This window comes from Hemibagrus wyckioides, linkage group LG12 (assembly GCF_019097595.1).
Source record: "Hemibagrus wyckioides isolate EC202008001 linkage group LG12, SWU_Hwy_1.0, whole genome shotgun sequence".
Taxonomy (NCBI): Eukaryota; Metazoa; Chordata; class Actinopteri; order Siluriformes; family Bagridae; genus Hemibagrus; species Hemibagrus wyckioides.
In genome coordinates this window covers 13,089,176-13,106,996 of record NC_080721.1, presented here as the reverse complement: position 1 = coordinate 13,106,996, position 17,821 = coordinate 13,089,176, and the positions used below count along the sequence as shown (strand labels likewise).

Below are 17,821 nucleotides of genomic sequence, written 5' to 3'. Positions count from 1 at the left end.
GAATGGAGGTGAAGCTCATCCTGTAGAAATCAAAATGTGTGAAGTTTGAGTTGAATTAAGACATCAGGCATCTTTGGATTAAATCTCTTTATTTACACAGCCTTCATACATTCCAACATACTAAGCAATAGCAGTCATGTGATCTTCCCTGAACTACAGACCCTTTTTCTGCTAGTAAACATTGTGGTTTTTTTTGGGGGGGGGGGGTGCAGAAAGATTTGAACTGGTCAAAATGTGAATTTATCAGGACTATGTTAGGTCACTCAATTATTTGAAAAAAAATTGAACTTTGACAGAACGAGATTGGCTGACCCATACATGCTCCATCAGTGGATGGACTGTGACCTCCAGTTGAGTGAACAGACATCTACACCTGATAGAAAAACAAGTGTATAGTAAAGAAAAACTGAGGGCTTTTAAGTTAGATGCCTAAAACTGTGCACTGAATGGGAATATCTGAAGTCCTGTCCAGCCAGCAGCAAGGACGGAAGACAACTGTACCAGGTTGTGGTCATTGTAAACAGAGCAGGAACCTCTTGACAGCAAACTGCACTTTCATGGCTGGGTACATAGCCAAAATCATTTGAAACCACAATGAATACATAACTTACCTGTTATGTTAGCCATGCTATGAGATGAGCAAGTTATCACTAATTCTTTATCCTGACATCAGTTTATTACAGCCATGCAACCACAATACTATTTAAGGTGGAGCTGCATTTTCTGGTGCAACAAGATTTGCATTCCTCATGTAGCCGACTACTGGTTTGTATTGGCCAGCTCCAGTTTACCCTTTGTTTTGCCTCCAGCTTGCACCCATTACATGTCCTTTAGCCATCAAGGACTACACCATCTCATCCTCCTCCTCCATCTGTAATAAAAAAACACCCCAGTTAGTGATCTATCCCTGAACGCACACAGCATAGAGAGAGGGAGCACAAGCCTCAGGTTACCACGTCTCCACACGATCATTTCAGACAGGGATAACTTTTCTCTCATCACAGGCTTGCCTGCATGCCTTCTCCACACCAACACTCCAGACTGATTTAAACACGTCAACAAGAAGCCACGCAAAACGCGTCTCAACATAGCAACTAAACATACGACAAAATGCAATCATTCCCCCACCCCATTTCTTCCTCCCCACACTTTTCTGCAAAGCTAGATTGTGATTGGCCATCATTAAGATGGTCATTTCTTTACAAATAAACAAAAAAAGGTCATGTTTTAGTGGTGTTTAATATTAACACATAAAACCATAACCCAAGCTCTCCAGCATCACTGTGTGGAGCACTTTGGAAATGCATCAGTGATGACTTGCACACATTAAAGCAGGAGTGTTGGAGCAGGGAAAAAAAAAAAAAAAAAACAATCACTTTAGAGTTTCTTACAACAGAAAGTAAACATACCTGTACTCAGATTCAGATCAGGTCCAGTGGTATCCTGAAGTCAGTTTCCTGCACAGAGGGGACACGTGTTCATACACAATCCAGCGAGAGATGAAACCCCATCAGCTTTCTCCTCAGAACAGTGTAGCTTCTAACCATCAGTTATCGCATCAGACAGCACTTCCTATGTAGTATTTATCTCAGGAATCTCACATGGTTATTAATTTAGTTACATCCACAACAGATTCACACACACACACACAATACCTGCTGTAGCTGATGCTCAAGCTGGAGTTTTCCTTCCAGACAGACAAGCCACGTGCCTTAAAAAAAAAAAAAAAAAGACAACGATTAAGTTTTCTGCAAATATTCATATTAAAAGTCAAACATTTTGGATTATTATTAATAAATTATTACTTCTATTACTAGTGTCCAATAGAGCAGCCTTAATAATCTGAATAATAAATACGCAATCATTTAACATGGGAGTTTATGACCAATAATGACCTTCGACCACTTCCGGTCACCCCTCGCTGCCTCACCAGCAGTTTTCACCACTTCCATCCTCCACATTAAACTTTAAGAGTCAGCACGCGCAGCCTCGAGTGCATGAAGTCGGCCACGGACGCTTTGGAAAGCGCGCGCGCCCCCCCACGTGCTCGCCCACACCGCTTTAACAAGTTTCCGTCATTTCCACGCGCTTGATTTCCGACTATTTTTAAAATCGTGTAAAAATACAAGTCGTGCAGATGAAAGTGAAATTAATTTCGTTTGAAGAGACGAGAAAGATGAGAAAGCGCACGCGTGCACGTGGGTCAAAGCAAGCCTAGCTTACAAGGCCTAACTAGCCGAGCTACGTTTTAAGAGTTTTTAAGCGGTGGAGAATAGCACAGAGTTCCTCAATTTTAAACCTGAATGTTGTGAAAATATTTCACTCTTATAAAAACACCAAAGAAATATATACAATGCACAAAACACTGCATTTGAAGGTAAAACATGCTAGCAAAAACTGACTAACACGCTAGCTGGGAATTAAAAAGACCAGAAATACTTACATTCGATCAAGGAGGCCTTAGAGTGTTCATAGTTAAAGCTCCAGTATTAAACATTATATCGAGGAGAATTTAACAGCTTCAATCCGCTCCACTATAAACACACTGCCGCTGCACAGGAGGAGAAGAGACCGACCCTCCCGAGAGCGCCGTTATTTATACTGTCCATGATGTAACAAGCCACGTGACCTCTGGCCAATGGCATGTGCCAGTGTATTCTCTGTTTTATTTATGTTTTCGGATAAGTTTATAATGGATTTAAATCAGGACGGGTTCATAATAATAATAATACTAAGAAGAAGAATCATTATCATTTACTATAAAAGTCTCTAATATGATAGACTATCTATCTATCTATCTATCTATCTATCTATCTATCTATCTATCTGTCTATCTGTCTATGTGTCTGTCTGTCTGTCTGTCTGTCTGTCTGTCTATCTATCTATCTATCTATGCGTCTGTCTGTCTGTCTATCTATCTATCTGTCTGTATCTATCTATATATCTATCGGCCATCTCTGTCCCGTGTGTGTGTGTGTGTGTGTGTGTGTGCGTGTGTCGTCACCACAGGGAGAGATCTTTCAGCGGAACTATATCCAGCTGTTAAACTCCATCAGTCCCGCAGCAGCCTCCGGACGCGCGCGCTGCTTTCTCACCTGCACCGTCCCATCCGATCCGGTCTCGCGGTTTCCGGTGCATTAGCCGGAAACTTCCCCGGTAGGGATGGACGGTGAAGCGGAGCTGCGCGCGGAGTTCACTGACGCCGCGACCGGGAGACTCAGATTCACCGTGACCTTAACGGACAGCTGCCTCACGGTGCGAAAGATCGGTGGTTCGCCCGTGTGGCAGCACGGACATGAGCACGCGCTCGAGCTCGGCCTCGGTGACTGTGTGGGATGCCGCGCGTGCCGGAGTGAGGACGAGGCGGACCCAGCGGCGTGTCTGTCCGCTTACTTCTACCCGGCGCGGCGCAGCTGGACCGGAGCTCCCGCCGGACGCCAAAGGGTCGAGCACCGATTCCGGGTGGTCACCGGGGAGGACGCTCGTGCTAACTTGGAGGAGGCTGAGAGGTGGGCGCGCGCTGTCAGACACCGCGCCTTGCAGCACGTGCCTGCTCTCAGAGAAGGTCAGGAAAAGTTTTATAAAAATATTTTTTTTTAAGTTATATAGCATTCAATAGCTAGCATGTGCGTCACACATAATATTAATTTCAGACGTCATTTTACACCTTAATAGATACAGAAAACTTCTTAATTCATTTGTATTAACGGGAGCGGATCATCACTGTGATCACTGCAAAACAATGACTTCAGGAACTTTTGAGGAATAAAATTAACCAGAGACACTGAAGAAGAGTTCTGACTCTGAAGCATGGTCTGAGAAGGTTCGGGGATCTGAGAAGGTTCTGGGATTTGAGAAGGTTCTGGGATCTGAGAAGGTTCTAGGATTTAAGAAGGTACTGGGATTTAAGAAGGTTCTGGGATCTGAGAAGGTCTGGGGATCTGAGAAGGTTCTGGGATCTGAGAAGGTCCTCGTATTTGAATGGTTCTGGGATCTGAGAAGGTCCTGGGATTTGAGAAGGTTCTGGGATTAAAGAAGGGCCTGGGATTTAAGAAGGTTCTGTGATCTGAGAAGGTTCTGGGATCTGAGAAGGTCTGGGGATCTGAGAAGGTTCTGGGATTTGAGAAGGTCCTGGAATCTGAATGGTTCTGGGATCTGAGAAGGTTCCAGAGGAAATGATTTTAATGACACTGTCCTAATTCAACATTAGCTTCTATTGTTTATTAGCAAGATCAGCATTTTCTTTATTCAGCAGTTAAGGCTTGACTCTGCAGTCCTCCAGTCTGTGTGTGTGTGTGTGTGTGTGTGAGAGTGTGTGAGTGTGTGTGTTAAGAGTCACCAGGAGGAAGAGAGCTGGAAGTCTTAACACTAATGTGCACTTATAAATAATGCTGTGTAAGGCACATGGCTCAGGAGTCTTGCTCTAACAGAGAGAGAGAGAGAGCTCAGAGACTTTTAACATTCAGTATTCGGTCTCTGGTGTCTTCTGTCTGTCTTCTTGCTTTCTGATCATCTGTGTGTGTGGAAATATCACAACTGTTAAACAATCAGCCGACAGCAAACACTGTTACAAAGCTAAACATTGATTTAAAAAATAAACAGCGACGGGTGAAGACAATGTCCTTGATGGAGTAGACGGAATAAGTAGCTTGAGTTTTGGTGCTGCAGTGTAACATGATAAGGAAGACAGAGCGAGTGGAACATCAGTAGAGGGAAAGAGTCACGTGAACGTACGTGAGAGTGCTCTGCTCTGATGAACTGGATCAGAGATGCTGTCGCTGCTGTAGCTTCTTCCTCATGTCATCTTCTGAGATGAAGTTTCCACCAAATGTAAAAGAAAGAACATGGCTTGTTTCCTTTTTGTATTCATTTCCTTTAGCCAGATCATCAACTATAATTATTTAAGTGATACAATAATACAGAATTAGCCATCAACTTTAATCAGCTGCCCTTTTACCCCAAACACAGAAACTCAATTCATGTCTTTTCTGCTCTTTTGGACTCTCAGGGTCTGAACATCAAAACTGTCAGTCTCAGTGAAGGAGGCATGGCCTCTCTATCTGTCAGTCTCTGTGAAGGAGGCGTGGCCTCTGTATCTGTCAGTCTCTGTGAATGACGCGTGGCCTCTGTATCTGTCAGTCTCTGTGAAGGAGGCGTGGCCTCTGTATCTGTCAGTCTCTGTGAAGGAGGCGTGGCCTCTCTATCTGTCAGTCTCTGTGAAGGAGGCGTGGCCTCTCTATCTGTCAGTCTCTGTGAAGGAGGCATGGCCTCTCTATCTGTCAGTCTCTGTGAAGGAGGCATGGCCTCTCTATCTGTCAGTCTCAGTGAAGGAGGCATGGCCTCTCTATCTGTCAGTCTCTGTGAAGGAGGCGTGGCCTCTGTATCTGTCAGTCTCTGTGAAGGAGGCATGGCCTCTCTATCTGTCAGTCTCTGTGAAGGAGGCATGGCCTCTCTATCTGTCAGTCTCTGTGAAGGAGGCATGGCCTCTCTATCTGTCAGTCTCTGTGAAGGAGGCATGGCCTCTCTATCTGTCAGTCTCAGTGAAGGAGGCGTGGCCTCTCTATCTGTCAGTCTCTGTGAAGGAGGCATGGCCTCTCTATCTGTCAGTCTCTGTGAATGACGCGTGGCCTCTGTATCTGTCAGTCTCTGTGAAGGAGGCGTGGCCTCTGTATCTGTCAGTCTCTGTGAAGGAGGCGTGGCCTCTGTATCTGTCAGTCTCAGTGAAGGAGGCGTGGCCTCTGTATCTGTCAGTCTCTGTGAAGGAGGCGTGGCTTCTGTGTCTGTCTGTCTCAGTAAAGGAGGCGTGGCCTCTGCATCTGTCAGTCTCTGTGAATGAGGCGTGGCTTCTGTGTCTGTCAGTCTCTGTGAAGGAGGCGTGGCCTCTGTATCTGTCAGTCTCTGTGAATGAGGCGTGGCCTCTGTGTCTGTCAGTCTCTGTGAATGAGGCGTGGCTTCTGTGTCTGTCAGTCTCTGTGAATGAGGCGTGGCTTCTGTGTCTGTCAGTCTCTGTGAATGAGGCGTGGCTTCTGTGTCTGTCAGTCTCAGTAAAGGAGGCATGGCCTCTGCATCTGTCAGGATGAGTGAAGGAGGCGTGGCTTCTGTGTCTGTCAGTCTCAGTAAAGGAGGCATGGCCTCTGCATCTGTCAGGGTGAGTGAAGGAGGCGTGGCTTCTGTGTCTGTCAGTCTCAGTAAAGGAGGCATGGCCTCTGCATCTGTCAGTCTCAATGAAGGAGGTGTGGCCTCTGTGTCTGTCAGTCTCACTGAAGGAGGCGTGGCCTCTGCGTCTGTCAGTCTCAGTGAAGGAAGTGTGGCCTCTGTGTCTATCAGTCTCAGTGAAGGAGGCGTGGCCTCTGCATCTGTCAGTCTCTGTGAATGAGGCGTGGCTTCTGTGTCTGTCAGTCTCTGTGAAGGAGGCGTGGCCTCTGTATCTGTCAGTCTCTGTGAATGAGGCGTGGCCTCTGTATCTGTCAGTCTCTGTGAATGACGCGTGGCCTCTGTATCTGTCAGTCTCTGTGAAGGAGGCGTGGCCTCTGTATCTGTCAGTCTCTGTGAAGGAGGCGTGGCCTCTGTATCTGTCAGTCTCAGTGAAGGAGGCGTGGCCTCTGTATCTGTCAGTCTCTGTGAAGGAGGCGTGGCTTCTGTGTCTGTCTGTCTCAGTAAAGGAGGCGTGGCCTCTGCATCTGTCAGTCTCTGTGAATGAGGCGTGGCTTCTGTGTCTGTCAGTCTCTGTGAAGGAGGCGTGGCCTCTGTATCTGTCAGTCTCTGTGAATGAGGCGTGGCCTCTGTGTCTGTCAGTCTCTGTGAATGAGGCGTGGCTTCTGTGTCTGTCAGTCTCTGTGAATGAGGCGTGGCTTCTGTGTCTGTCAGTCTCTGTGAATGAGGCGTGGCTTCTGTGTCTGTCAGTCTCAGTAAAGGAGGCATGGCCTCTGCATCTGTCAGGATGAGTGAAGGAGGCGTGGCTTCTGTGTCTGTCAGTCTCAGTAAAGGAGGCATGGCCTCTGCATCTGTCAGGGTGAGTGAAGGAGGCGTGGCTTCTGTGTCTGTCAGTCTCAGTAAAGGAGGCATGGCCTCTGCATCTGTCAGTCTCAATGAAGGAGGTGTGGCCTCTGTGTCTGTCAGTCTCACTGAAGGAGGCGTGGCCTCTGCGTCTGTCAGTCTCAGTGAAGGAAGTGTGGCCTCTGTGTCTATCAGTCTCAGTGAAGGAGGCGTGGCCTCTGCATCTGTCAGTCACAGTGAAGGAAGCGTGGCCTCTGTGTCTGTCAATCTCAGTGAAGGATGCGTGGCCTCTGTGTCTGTCAGTCTTAGTGAAGGAGGTGTGGCAGCTTTGGAAGCTGATCCCTCAGAGCAGAATGTACAGAGAAGGAGGAGAGAGAGCTGGACAGACTAAAGATGAAGCGGGCAGAATAGTTAATCAAAACCATTAACCAATGTGAAATCACCAACATACCAATAAAAAGGTTTAAACATAAAACACGTCACTCAGGGAGGATTATTTTCCTGGGTTTCTAACAAACTGTTGACAGAGTGAGGAGGAGCTCTAGCGCTCTGCTCAGGTGTAAATATCGCTATCAGCATCTTTTTATAGCATCTCGGTTGCTAAGCTGAAGTCTGAATCAGAACTGGAATCAGACGGCTGCACTTGGCTCTCTGTGGTCTAATGAGCTGATGGAAGATTTAGCGGCTGAAACGTGAGCTGTAGCAAGAATTTATTAGACTCCAAATTAATGATCTTAAATTACAGCCACATGCTAATTAGCTCTTGTGACTGTAGACACTGTTTATCTATTGAACGTTCTCAGACACTGATGGAACAGTCTCAGCTTGAAAAGAAAAGGCACCCTCAGTAAACTGACACTGATCGAGTATCACGTCGGATTTGATGGAATGTGGATATATAAATAATTCAGATTAAATCAGATTAATAAATAAAAAGAAATAAGCTGCTGTAGATCTTAGCTCCTCCCACGCCCGTCGTCGGAACTGGTCTTAGCGTGCGTGATTCTGAGCAGCATGTAGTGCAGATTTTAACATCACTCTTGCATTTCAAGCGAGTTTTCAAGAAAGTGTGAAAAACAAATCCGTCTCTAGCCATGATGTCTAACTGGCTCTTTATAGATAAAGCAGATGGCTGCGGGACACGTGGCCTGAACATCGGATTAGAGATTTCTCTAAGCTTCGTCTGTGTGCAGCAGTGGGATCTGCATATCAAGCATCTGGCCTGATGTTTGGCTTTTGTGTTCTCTTTCACCAATCACGCTAAAGGTCAGCGCTGCCTGTCGTTAACATTCATTTAGTTTGACGTCACTGGACACGGGCTCTGCTCTGGACCGGTTTCTCATCTAATCTTCATTCCAGATCAAAAAGCTTTTTATACCATTTTATTATTTTGTTACACACTGCTCCATTAATCTCATATTAGCACATATGCAGCTCAGCGGTAGCCTGTACACACACACACACACACACAGAGTCCTGAATCCCACACACAGAGGATTCAGAGGATTTGTTTCAGCTTAGGATTTGTATCCAGGGTTGTATTAGTACAGAATCCACCACTAGTCTCTGTGAAGGAGGTGTGGCCTTGGTGTCTGTCAGTCCCAGTGAAGGAGGCGTGGCCTCTACATCTGTCAGTCTCAGTGAAGTAGGTGGGGCCTCGGTGTCTGTCAGTTTCAGTGAAGGAGGTGTGGCCTCTGTGTCTGTCAGTCTCAGTGAAGGAGGTGTGGCCTCGGTATTTTTCAGTTTCAGTGATGGAGGCGTGGCCTCTGTGACTGTCAGTTTCAGTGAAGGAGGTGTGGCCTCTGTGTCTGTCAGTCTCAGTGAAGGAGGTGTGGCCTCGGTATTTGTCAGTTTCAGTGATGGAGGCGTGGCCTCTGTGACTGTCAGTCTCAGTGAAGGAGGCGTGGCCTACATGTGTGCCAATCTCACTAAAGGAGGCCTGGCCTCTTTGCTGTCAGTCTCAGTCAGGGAGGCGTGGCCTCAATATCTGTCAGTCTCAGGGGAAGGGGTGTGGCCTCTGTGGCCTCAGAGACATATACAGGGAGGCCTATATTTTTGTCAGTCACAGTGAAGGAGGTGTAGTCTTAGTGTCTCTTAGACGTAATAATGTCTGTCAGTCTTGGTGTAAGAGGCATGGCCTCTCATTTTAATGAATAAATAGTGCATCATAGCAAACCCACTGTAATTCATATCCTATGGGATCATAAGCTGTTTGTAATGTTCCTCTAACTGAGTGGAAAAGCATCATTACCTCTATAACACTGACCAAACACTGATCTATTTTTTCAAATAGTTCTTAAAAGAAACTAAATAAAGTGAAACATATGATGTACTGAGAAACGAACACACACACACAGCTGTGATGTAACACGCAAGGCTGCACATTAATGATGCTGACTCGGCTTTCAGGCCACACCTGGCTCTCAGCCACACACACAGGACCATTAACACTGTCTAGTCATGCACACTGCACATAGTGGGAGAAGCAGAGCATAAAATGGAAAACTGCTCTCTCCTGTCATGTGTCTGACTGCAGAAATCTGTCCAGAAAACATTTTTTTACAGAAACCCTACATAGATTCAGAACCTTTTCTCTCGCTCCAGGCGATCCATCACAGAACCTCAGCTGTGAAGCTCTGGATTAAGAGTGAGGATAAACAGGACGGTGTGTGTGTGTGTACTGTATAAATGATGGATAGGGATGTGTAAATGATCTTGATTTTCTCTTCTCAAGAGCTTGTGTGTGTGTGTGTATGTGTGTGTGTGTGTGTGTGTGTGTGTGTGTGTGTGTGTGTGTGTGTGTGTGTGTGTGTGTATGTGTGTGTGTGTGTGTGTGTGTGTATGTGTGTGTGTGTGTGTGTGTGTGTGTGTGTGTATGTGTGTGTGTGTGTATGTGTATGTGTGTGTGTGTATGTGTGTGTGGCTGCTTCTGATCACTGGAGGAAAGTAAGTACTCTTTGTAGTAATAACAGCAGACTATTTAGCTAAAACAATATTTTGTGTTAAATCTAAAACACAAATTTTAGTAGCTAATGACTTAATGTACAGCTGCTTGCACTAGCTGAGGTAATGTTATTGAGCTAAAGCTAACAGGTGTCCTATGCTAGCCGAGGTAATGTTTTTGAGCTAAAGCTAACAGGGACCTATGCTAGCCGAGGTAATGTTTTTGAGCTAAAGCTAACAGGGACCTATGCTAGCTGAGGTAATGTTTTTGAGCTCAACCTAACAGGTGTCCTATGCTGTTCGATGTAATGTTTTCTTAGATAACAAGCTATTTATGCTAGCTCAGTAATGTTTTTGGGTCAAAGCTAACACATTGTCGATGCTAGCTGAAGTAGCAGGTTTTGGGCCAGGTTGTATGTTTTTAAACAGATGAAGCTTTTTAACTTCTGGAGTATATGAAACCTGAATCCGATTTGAGCGTCCCAGCGTGGTGTCTAAAAGCTCTGCCGCATCGGGCACTCTTCTTTTCGGCTAATGGAAGCTGAACTCAGATCAGATTTCAGATGTATAATTTATAAATGTGCGCTGAGGAGTCGGAGTCTTTGAGTTACAGGGATGAAATGGCGGAAAAACAAATGCTGAATAAAAAAACCTGATTATAGAAGAGGACAGAATTCCATTACTGAATAAAGATTCTACATCTGTTCCAGTGCTGTTACAGGACACCTGAAGATGTTACACAACGTCTTATAGACAGATAATTGAACAGGAGGGAAGTGAGAAGTCTTTCCCCATCTCTCTCTATCTCTCTGTCTCTCTTTGTCTCTCTCTCTGCCCCCCCATCTCTCTCTCCCCCCTCATCTGCACATCTTACACTCTAAAACCCACAGCCACAGTGCTCATGGGACAGCTATTAACACCTCCACCTCCGCTGACCTCCATCTGTTCACACACACTGGGAGGTCAGAGCTGTGTCAGAAACACACCAGACGTCTGCACATTTCCCTTCACTCTGTGGTACACTGTTTCTCTTCCAAAATCTCTCCATCCACGCTTCCTCCATCCACACTCCCTCCATCCACACTTCCTCCATCCACACTTCCTCTATCCACATTTCCTCTATCCACTCTTCCTCTATCCACGCTTCCTCCATCCACACTTCCTCTATCCACACTTCCTCTATCCACTCTTCCTCTATCCACACTTCCTCCAGCCACACTTCCTCCATCCACAATCCCTCCATCCACACTTCCTCTATCCACACTCCCTCCATCCACACTTATTTCATCCACAATTCCTTAATCCACACTTCCTCTATCCACACTCCCTCCAGCCCCACTGCTTCCATCCACACTTCCTCTATCTACACTCTTTCCATCCACACTCCCTCCATCCACACTCCCTCCATCCACAGTTCTTTTGGTCTGTTCTATATGAAACTGAAGTAAAGGTTTTGACTGAAATAATATTTGATGCTTCGATGCTTTTTGCTCAGCAGTCTTGCCTCTCAGCTGATCCTGACCTTGGTCTGGAACTTAACAAAGGAGATCTTGGCTACATCTTGACTGTATAAGATCTTAATAAAATTAAATCCTGAGTTCTATAACAGAATGTAAGATAAAGCGTAGCCTTCTAGGCGTAAACTACTGGAAGATAGATCTCCAGAGCATTCCTTTGAACTGTGATGATGTTCAGGTCATCTTATGCTGCCATCCTATTGGTTGGCTTTAGATGAGTGTTGTAGCAGCACCCACAGATTTTGGGTGTCCTTCACTGACCATGTCACATTATCTCTCAGTGTAGGCTTTTGATGCCATATCTAAACAGTTACTCTATTGATGTGAATCATATATTTCATTCCATATCACTGACTCAACATAGACTCAAGAAAGACGTTAATGTTTGAATGATCTATCCTGATTGTCATGATCTCTGCATCTCACCAAACGTCTCCTGACATGACTCATTCGCTCCATGTGTTCCTTAGATGGTCATTTTTTTTGGTCACTCTTCACAGAAAAGTGACCAGCATGTCCAGCACCGCGAGCCTCCATCTGTTCTCAGGCTATAAGAGCGTGAAGAATGCCTAATTACAATTCCTCACAGTGGAATAAATTATTACACAGGAAGGTCCAGTGACACTGTCCAAACAAAACGTGTCCTTCATACATACAGGATGCAGAGCAACCTCACTGATGAGATCTCATGGAGTTCCTTTCACATCTAAATCAAACACAAATGATAAAAATGAACATATTTAAAATCTGGAAATTACAACATCAGGTGCTGAGCTCGGTTTGTGTGTGTGTGTGTGTGTGTGTCTATAACTCTCTGAGGAAGAGATCATTGAGTTTGTGTGTTGGTGTAAAAGTCTCTCAGGTGTTTAGTTAATTTGTGTGTGTGTGTGTGTGTGTGTGTAACTCTCTCAGGTATCGAGCCGAGCCGAGTGTGTGTCAGCCGGCGTGTGATGGTGCTGGTGAATCCTCAGAGTGGACGAGGCCAGGCCATGTCTCTCTACACTGGCCCTGTACTGAGCATGCTCACTGAGGCAAACATCTCTCACACACTCATCACCACAGGTCTGTCTGTATCTTACACACACACACACACACACACACCCTTCTCAATTCTCAACCAGTTTTACTGAGTGTCATTTTTATCACTTTATATATTGTAGTATTGAGTCACATGGCACTGCTGCAAATTAGGATTTTAAAGGAAGATCAACACTAACCAACACGAGCAAAGCTAATTACCATGAACACTGCCAGCTAATGCTCCACAATCCTCCATAAACACTTCCTCTATCCACACTTCCTCCATTTACAATCCCTCCATCCACACTCCCTCCAACCACACTCCCTCCATCCACACTTCCTCCATCCACACTTCCTCCATTCACACTTCCTCCATTCACACTCCCTCCAACCACACTCCCTCCATCCACACTTCCTCCATCCACACTTCCTCCATTCACACTTCCTCCATCCACACTTCCTCCATTCACACTCCCTCCAACCACACTTCCTCCAACCACACTCCCTCCAACCACACTTCCTCCAACCACACTTCCTCCATCCACACTCCCTCCAACCACACTTCCTCCATTCACACTCCCTCCATCCACACTCCCTCCAACCACACTTCCTCCATTCACACTCCCTCCAACCACACTCCCTCCAACCACACTTCCTCCATCCACACTTCCTCCAACCACACTCCCTCCATCCACACTCCCTCCATTCACACTTCCTCCATCCACACTTCCTCCAACCACACTTCCTCCATCCACACTCCCTCCATCCACACTCCCTCCATTCACACTCCCTCCAACCACACTTCCTCCATTCACAGTCCCTCCATCCACACTCCCTCCAACCACACTCCCTCCAACCACACTCCCTCCATCCACACTCCCTCCATCCACACTTCCTCCATCCACACTCCCTCCATCCACACGTCCTCCATCCACACTCCCTCCAACCACACTTCCTCCATCCACACTCCCTCCAACCACACTTCCTCTATCCACACTTCCTCTATCCACACTTCCTCCATCCACACTTCCTCCATCCACACTCCCTCCATCCACACTCCCTCCAACCACACTCCCTCCATTCACACTCCCTCCATCCACACTCCCTCCAACCACACTTCCTCCATCCACACTCCCTCCAACCACACTCCCACCCAACCACACTTCCTCTATCCACACTTCCTCCATTCACACTCCCTCCACCCACACTCCCTCCATCCACAATTCCTCCATCCACACTTGGTTTCAGATTTCACACAGGTCTCATTTTTACAAAAGACACGAGACAATCTTATCAGCTGGCCGTATTTTTATTCTGATCTGTTCCAAAGTCATACAGGAGACTCAACAAAACATGTAGAAAGAGGTTCTCTCAGCTAATCAGAACAAATTTGAACTTTCTGGCTATTGCTTCCAGCTTCGGACCAAGGCTGCATCTCCATTTTAGTCCTGCTTCATCTTAGTGGTCTTAATTGGTCTAGACTAACCGAGTGTGTTAAAGATATTAGAGATTGGATGACCGATAATTTTCTATTATTAAAGACAGAGATATTACTTATTGGCCCAAAAACCAGTTCACAGAAGCTCTCACAATTCAGCTTGCATCTAGAAGGATGTACTTGTACTACTAGCTCAACAGTGAAAGACCTGGATGTAATATTAGACAGCAACTTATCCTTTGAAAATCATATATCCAATATCACAAAAACAGCCTTCTTCCATCTTAGAAATATTGCCAAGCTTAGGAACAGTTTATCTGTATCTGATGCAGAAAAGCTAGTTCATGCATTCCTGACCTCCAGACTGGACTACTGTAATGCATTACTAGGTGGTTGTCCTGCATCTTCAATAAACAAGCTACAGTTAGTCCAGAATGCAGCCACCAGAGTTCTTACCAGATCAAGAAAATATGATCATATAACGTCAATATCATCCCTGCACTGGCTACCTGTTAAACTTAGAATTGACTACAAATTAGCTCTACTTACGTACAAGGCTCTAATTAGTGTGATTGCGTCAACACTCTTGTTATCGTCACTATTTATTATTATTATTATTATTATTATTATTATTATTATTATTCCGTTTCCTGGGCGCGCTACTAGTCCTAAACGGTAATAGCTAAAATTCTGGTTCCAGCGCTAAAATGTTCCTCATGTGTTTCTTATGTGTGCTTTAACTTTTCATGTTGATAAATATTGTAGTTTATTTTATATTAATTTGTACATGCATTTTTCATGGACTTCACTTCCTGGTTTCCGTACAGTTCGGTCTTTCTCGGGGATTTTCGGTAGGTGCCGTAAACGCATCTGTAGATGTCGTAAACAAGCATGTAAAACATTACCAGTCCTAAACGGTAATAGATAGAAACATGGTTCCAACGCTGAAATGCTGCTTAGGTGTGATATTACTTTTCATGCTGGTAAGTTTTATAGTTTTTATATGGATTTGTAAATGTATTTTTCACGGACTTCAGACCGCTGGTGTGTGTGTGTGTGTGTGTGTGTGTGCGTGCGTGCGTGCGTGTGTGCGTGTGTGTTCGCGTGCGCGAGACATCAGCTAGAGTGAGAGAAGAGGTTTGTTTTTTTAAGTCGTATCGTCTTTAAACTGATATTTAAGCAGAGCACACATGCTGGTTCGTTTAGACTTCATATTTTAACTGTAACTTTAGTTTGTGTTTATTATTCGATAATTTTTTGCAGTAGTTTAAGCATGTATAGTTTTTATATATGTAACGGAGGCTCGCGCTAGGTGCCGTGCAGCGAGTTGTACAAAGCCTGTTTCAACTTGCTTATAAGTCACCTTGCTTTTACTCCCTTTACTCCACTGATCTCAGGAGTATTATAAGCTGCACTTTAGCTTATTTATTAGCGCGCCCGTGCTTAAATTAATTTTTCAGTGCATTTTTACGGACTTCACTTCCTGCACACGCTAGAAACTTGGTTCCAACGTTAAAATGTTGCTCATGTTGTGCTTAAGTGTGCTATTACTTTATATATACACTTTATATATTGTTGTATTGAGTCACATGGCACTGCTGCAAATTAGGATTTTAAAGGAAGATCAACACTAACCAACACGAGCAAAGCTAATTACCATGAACACTGCCAGCTAATGCTCCACAATCCTCCATAAACACTTCCTCTATCCACACTTCCTCCATTTACAATCCCTCCATCCACACTCTCTCCAACCACACTCCCTCCATCCACACTTCCTCCATCCACACTTCCTCCATCCACACTCCCTCCATCCACACTCCCTCCATCCACAGTTCCTCCATCCACAGTTCCTCCATCCACACTCCCTCCATTCACGCTTCCTCCAACCACGCTTCCTCCAACCACACTCCCTCCAACCACACTCCCTCCATCCACACTTCCTCCATCCACACTTCCTCCATCCACACTCCCTTCAACCACACTCCCTCCAACCACACTTCCTCCAACCACACTCCCTCCAACCACACTCCCTCCAACCACACTTCCTCCAACCACACTCCCTCCATCCACACTCCCTCCAACCACACTCCCTCCAACCACACTTCCTCCAACCACACTTCCTCCATCCACACTCCCTCCATCCACACTCCCTCCATCCACACTCCCTCCATCCACACTCCCTCCATCCACACTCCCTCCAACCACACTTCCTCCAACCACACTCCCTCCATCCACACTTCCTCCAACCACACTTCCTCCATCCACATTCCCTCCATCCACACTCCCTCCAACCACACTTCCTCCAACCACACTTCCTCCATTCACACTCCCTCCATCCACACTCCCTCCATTCACACTCCCTCCATCCACACTCCCTCCATCCACACTCCCTCCAACCACACTCCCTCCATCCACACTTCCTCCATCCACACTTCCTCCATCCACACTTCCTCCATTCACACTCCCTCCATCCACACTCCCTCCATCCACACTCCCTCCAACCACACTCCCTCCATCCACACTCCCTCCAACCACACTCCCTCCAACCACACTCCCTCCATCCACACTCCCTCCATCCACACTCCCTCCATCCACACTCCCTCCAACCACACTTCCTCCATCCACACTCCCTCCAACCACACTTCCTTCATTCACACTCCCTCCAACCACACTCCCTTCAACCACACTCCCTCCAACCACACTCCCTCCAACCACACTCCCTCCAACCACACTCCCTCCAACCACACTCCCTCCATCCACACTCCCTCCAACCACACTCCCTCCATCCACACTCCCTCCATCCACACTTCCTCCAACCACACTTCCTCCATCCACACTCCCTCCAACCACACTCCCTCCATCCACACTCCCTCCATCCACACTCCCTCCATCCACACTTCCTCCATCCACACTCCCTCCATCCACACTCCCTCCAACCACACTCCCTCCATCCACACTCCCTCCATCCACACTTCCTCCAACCACACTTCCTCCAACCACACTTCCTCCATCCACACTCCCTCCAACCACACTCCCTCCAACCACACTCCCTCCAACCACACTCCCTCCAACCACACTCCCTTCAACCACACTCCCTCCAACCACACTTCCTCCAACCACACTTCCTCCAACCACACTCCCTCCATCCACACTCCCTCCATCCACACTTCCTCCATCCACACTTCCTCCATCCACACTCCCTCCAACCACACTTCCTCCATTCACACTCCCTCCATCCACACTTCCTCCATACACACTCCCTCCACCCACACTCCCTCCATCCACAATTCCTCCATCCACACTTGGTTTCAGATTTCACACAGGTCTCATTTTTACAAAAGACACGAGACAATCTTATCAGCTGGCCGTATTTTTATTCTGATCTGTTCCAAAGTCATACAGGAGACTCAACAAAACATGTAGAAAGAGGTTCTCTCAGCTAATCAGAACAAATTTGAACTTTCTGGCTATTGCTTCCAGCTTCGGACCAAGGCTGCATCTCCATTTTAGTCCTGCTTCATCTTAGTGCTGCATTCGACACTATAGATCATAATATTCTCATAGATCGCTTACAAAATCACATAGGTATGCAGGGACAGGCATTAAAATGGTTTAGATCCTACCTGTCTGATCGATACCACTCTGTAGATTTAAATGGAGAACTGTCCAGTGTAGTGCCAGTGAAATACGGGGTCCCACAAGGGTCAGTTTTAGCACCTCTGCTTTTCTCAGTATACATGCTTCCATCGGGTAACATCATTAGAAGGCATGGGATTAGTTTCCATTGTTATGCCGATGATACCCAGTTATATATCTCATCAAAACCAGATGAAATATTTAATTGGTCTAGACTAACCGAGTGTGTTAAAGATATTAGAGATTGGATGACCGATAATTTTCTATT

At 46.0% G+C, this 17,821-nt stretch overlaps 1 protein-coding gene, 1 long non-coding RNA gene and 2 other non-coding genes across 4 annotated transcripts in view; 1 reads left to right on the top strand and 3 right to left on the bottom strand.

The window, feature by feature from the left end:
- Nucleotides 1–72: 72 nt before the first annotated feature.
- LOC131362794 (uncharacterized) lies at nt 73–2,601 on the bottom strand. The gene is made up of 4 exons (XR_009206239.1): nt 2,444–2,601; nt 1,656–1,711; nt 1,410–1,457; nt 73–871 (listed from the first exon to the last, which is right to left on the bottom strand). It is a non-coding gene; the product is annotated as an uncharacterized LOC131362794 (long non-coding RNA).
- LOC131362992 (small nucleolar RNA R38) lies at nt 938–1,010 on the bottom strand. The gene has a single exon (XR_009206263.1). It is a non-coding gene; the product is annotated as a small nucleolar RNA R38 (small nucleolar RNA).
- LOC131362994 (small nucleolar RNA SNORD49) lies at nt 1,521–1,594 on the bottom strand. Its single transcript, XR_009206265.1, has one exon. It is a non-coding gene; the product is annotated as a small nucleolar RNA SNORD49 (small nucleolar RNA).
- Nucleotides 2,602–2,765: 164 nt separating the features above from the next.
- Nucleotides 2,766–17,821, top strand: part of LOC131362793 (sphingosine kinase 1) — a 41,020-nt gene continuing 25,964 nt past the window's right edge. The window contains exons 1-2 of the mRNA XM_058405078.1: nt 2,766–3,565; nt 12,369–12,518. Of these exons, the coding sequence (XP_058261061.1) occupies nt 3,163–3,565; nt 12,369–12,518 (553 nt within the window). The 5' untranslated portion in view covers nt 2,766–3,162. The remainder of the gene's footprint in view (nt 3,566–12,368; nt 12,519–17,821) is intronic.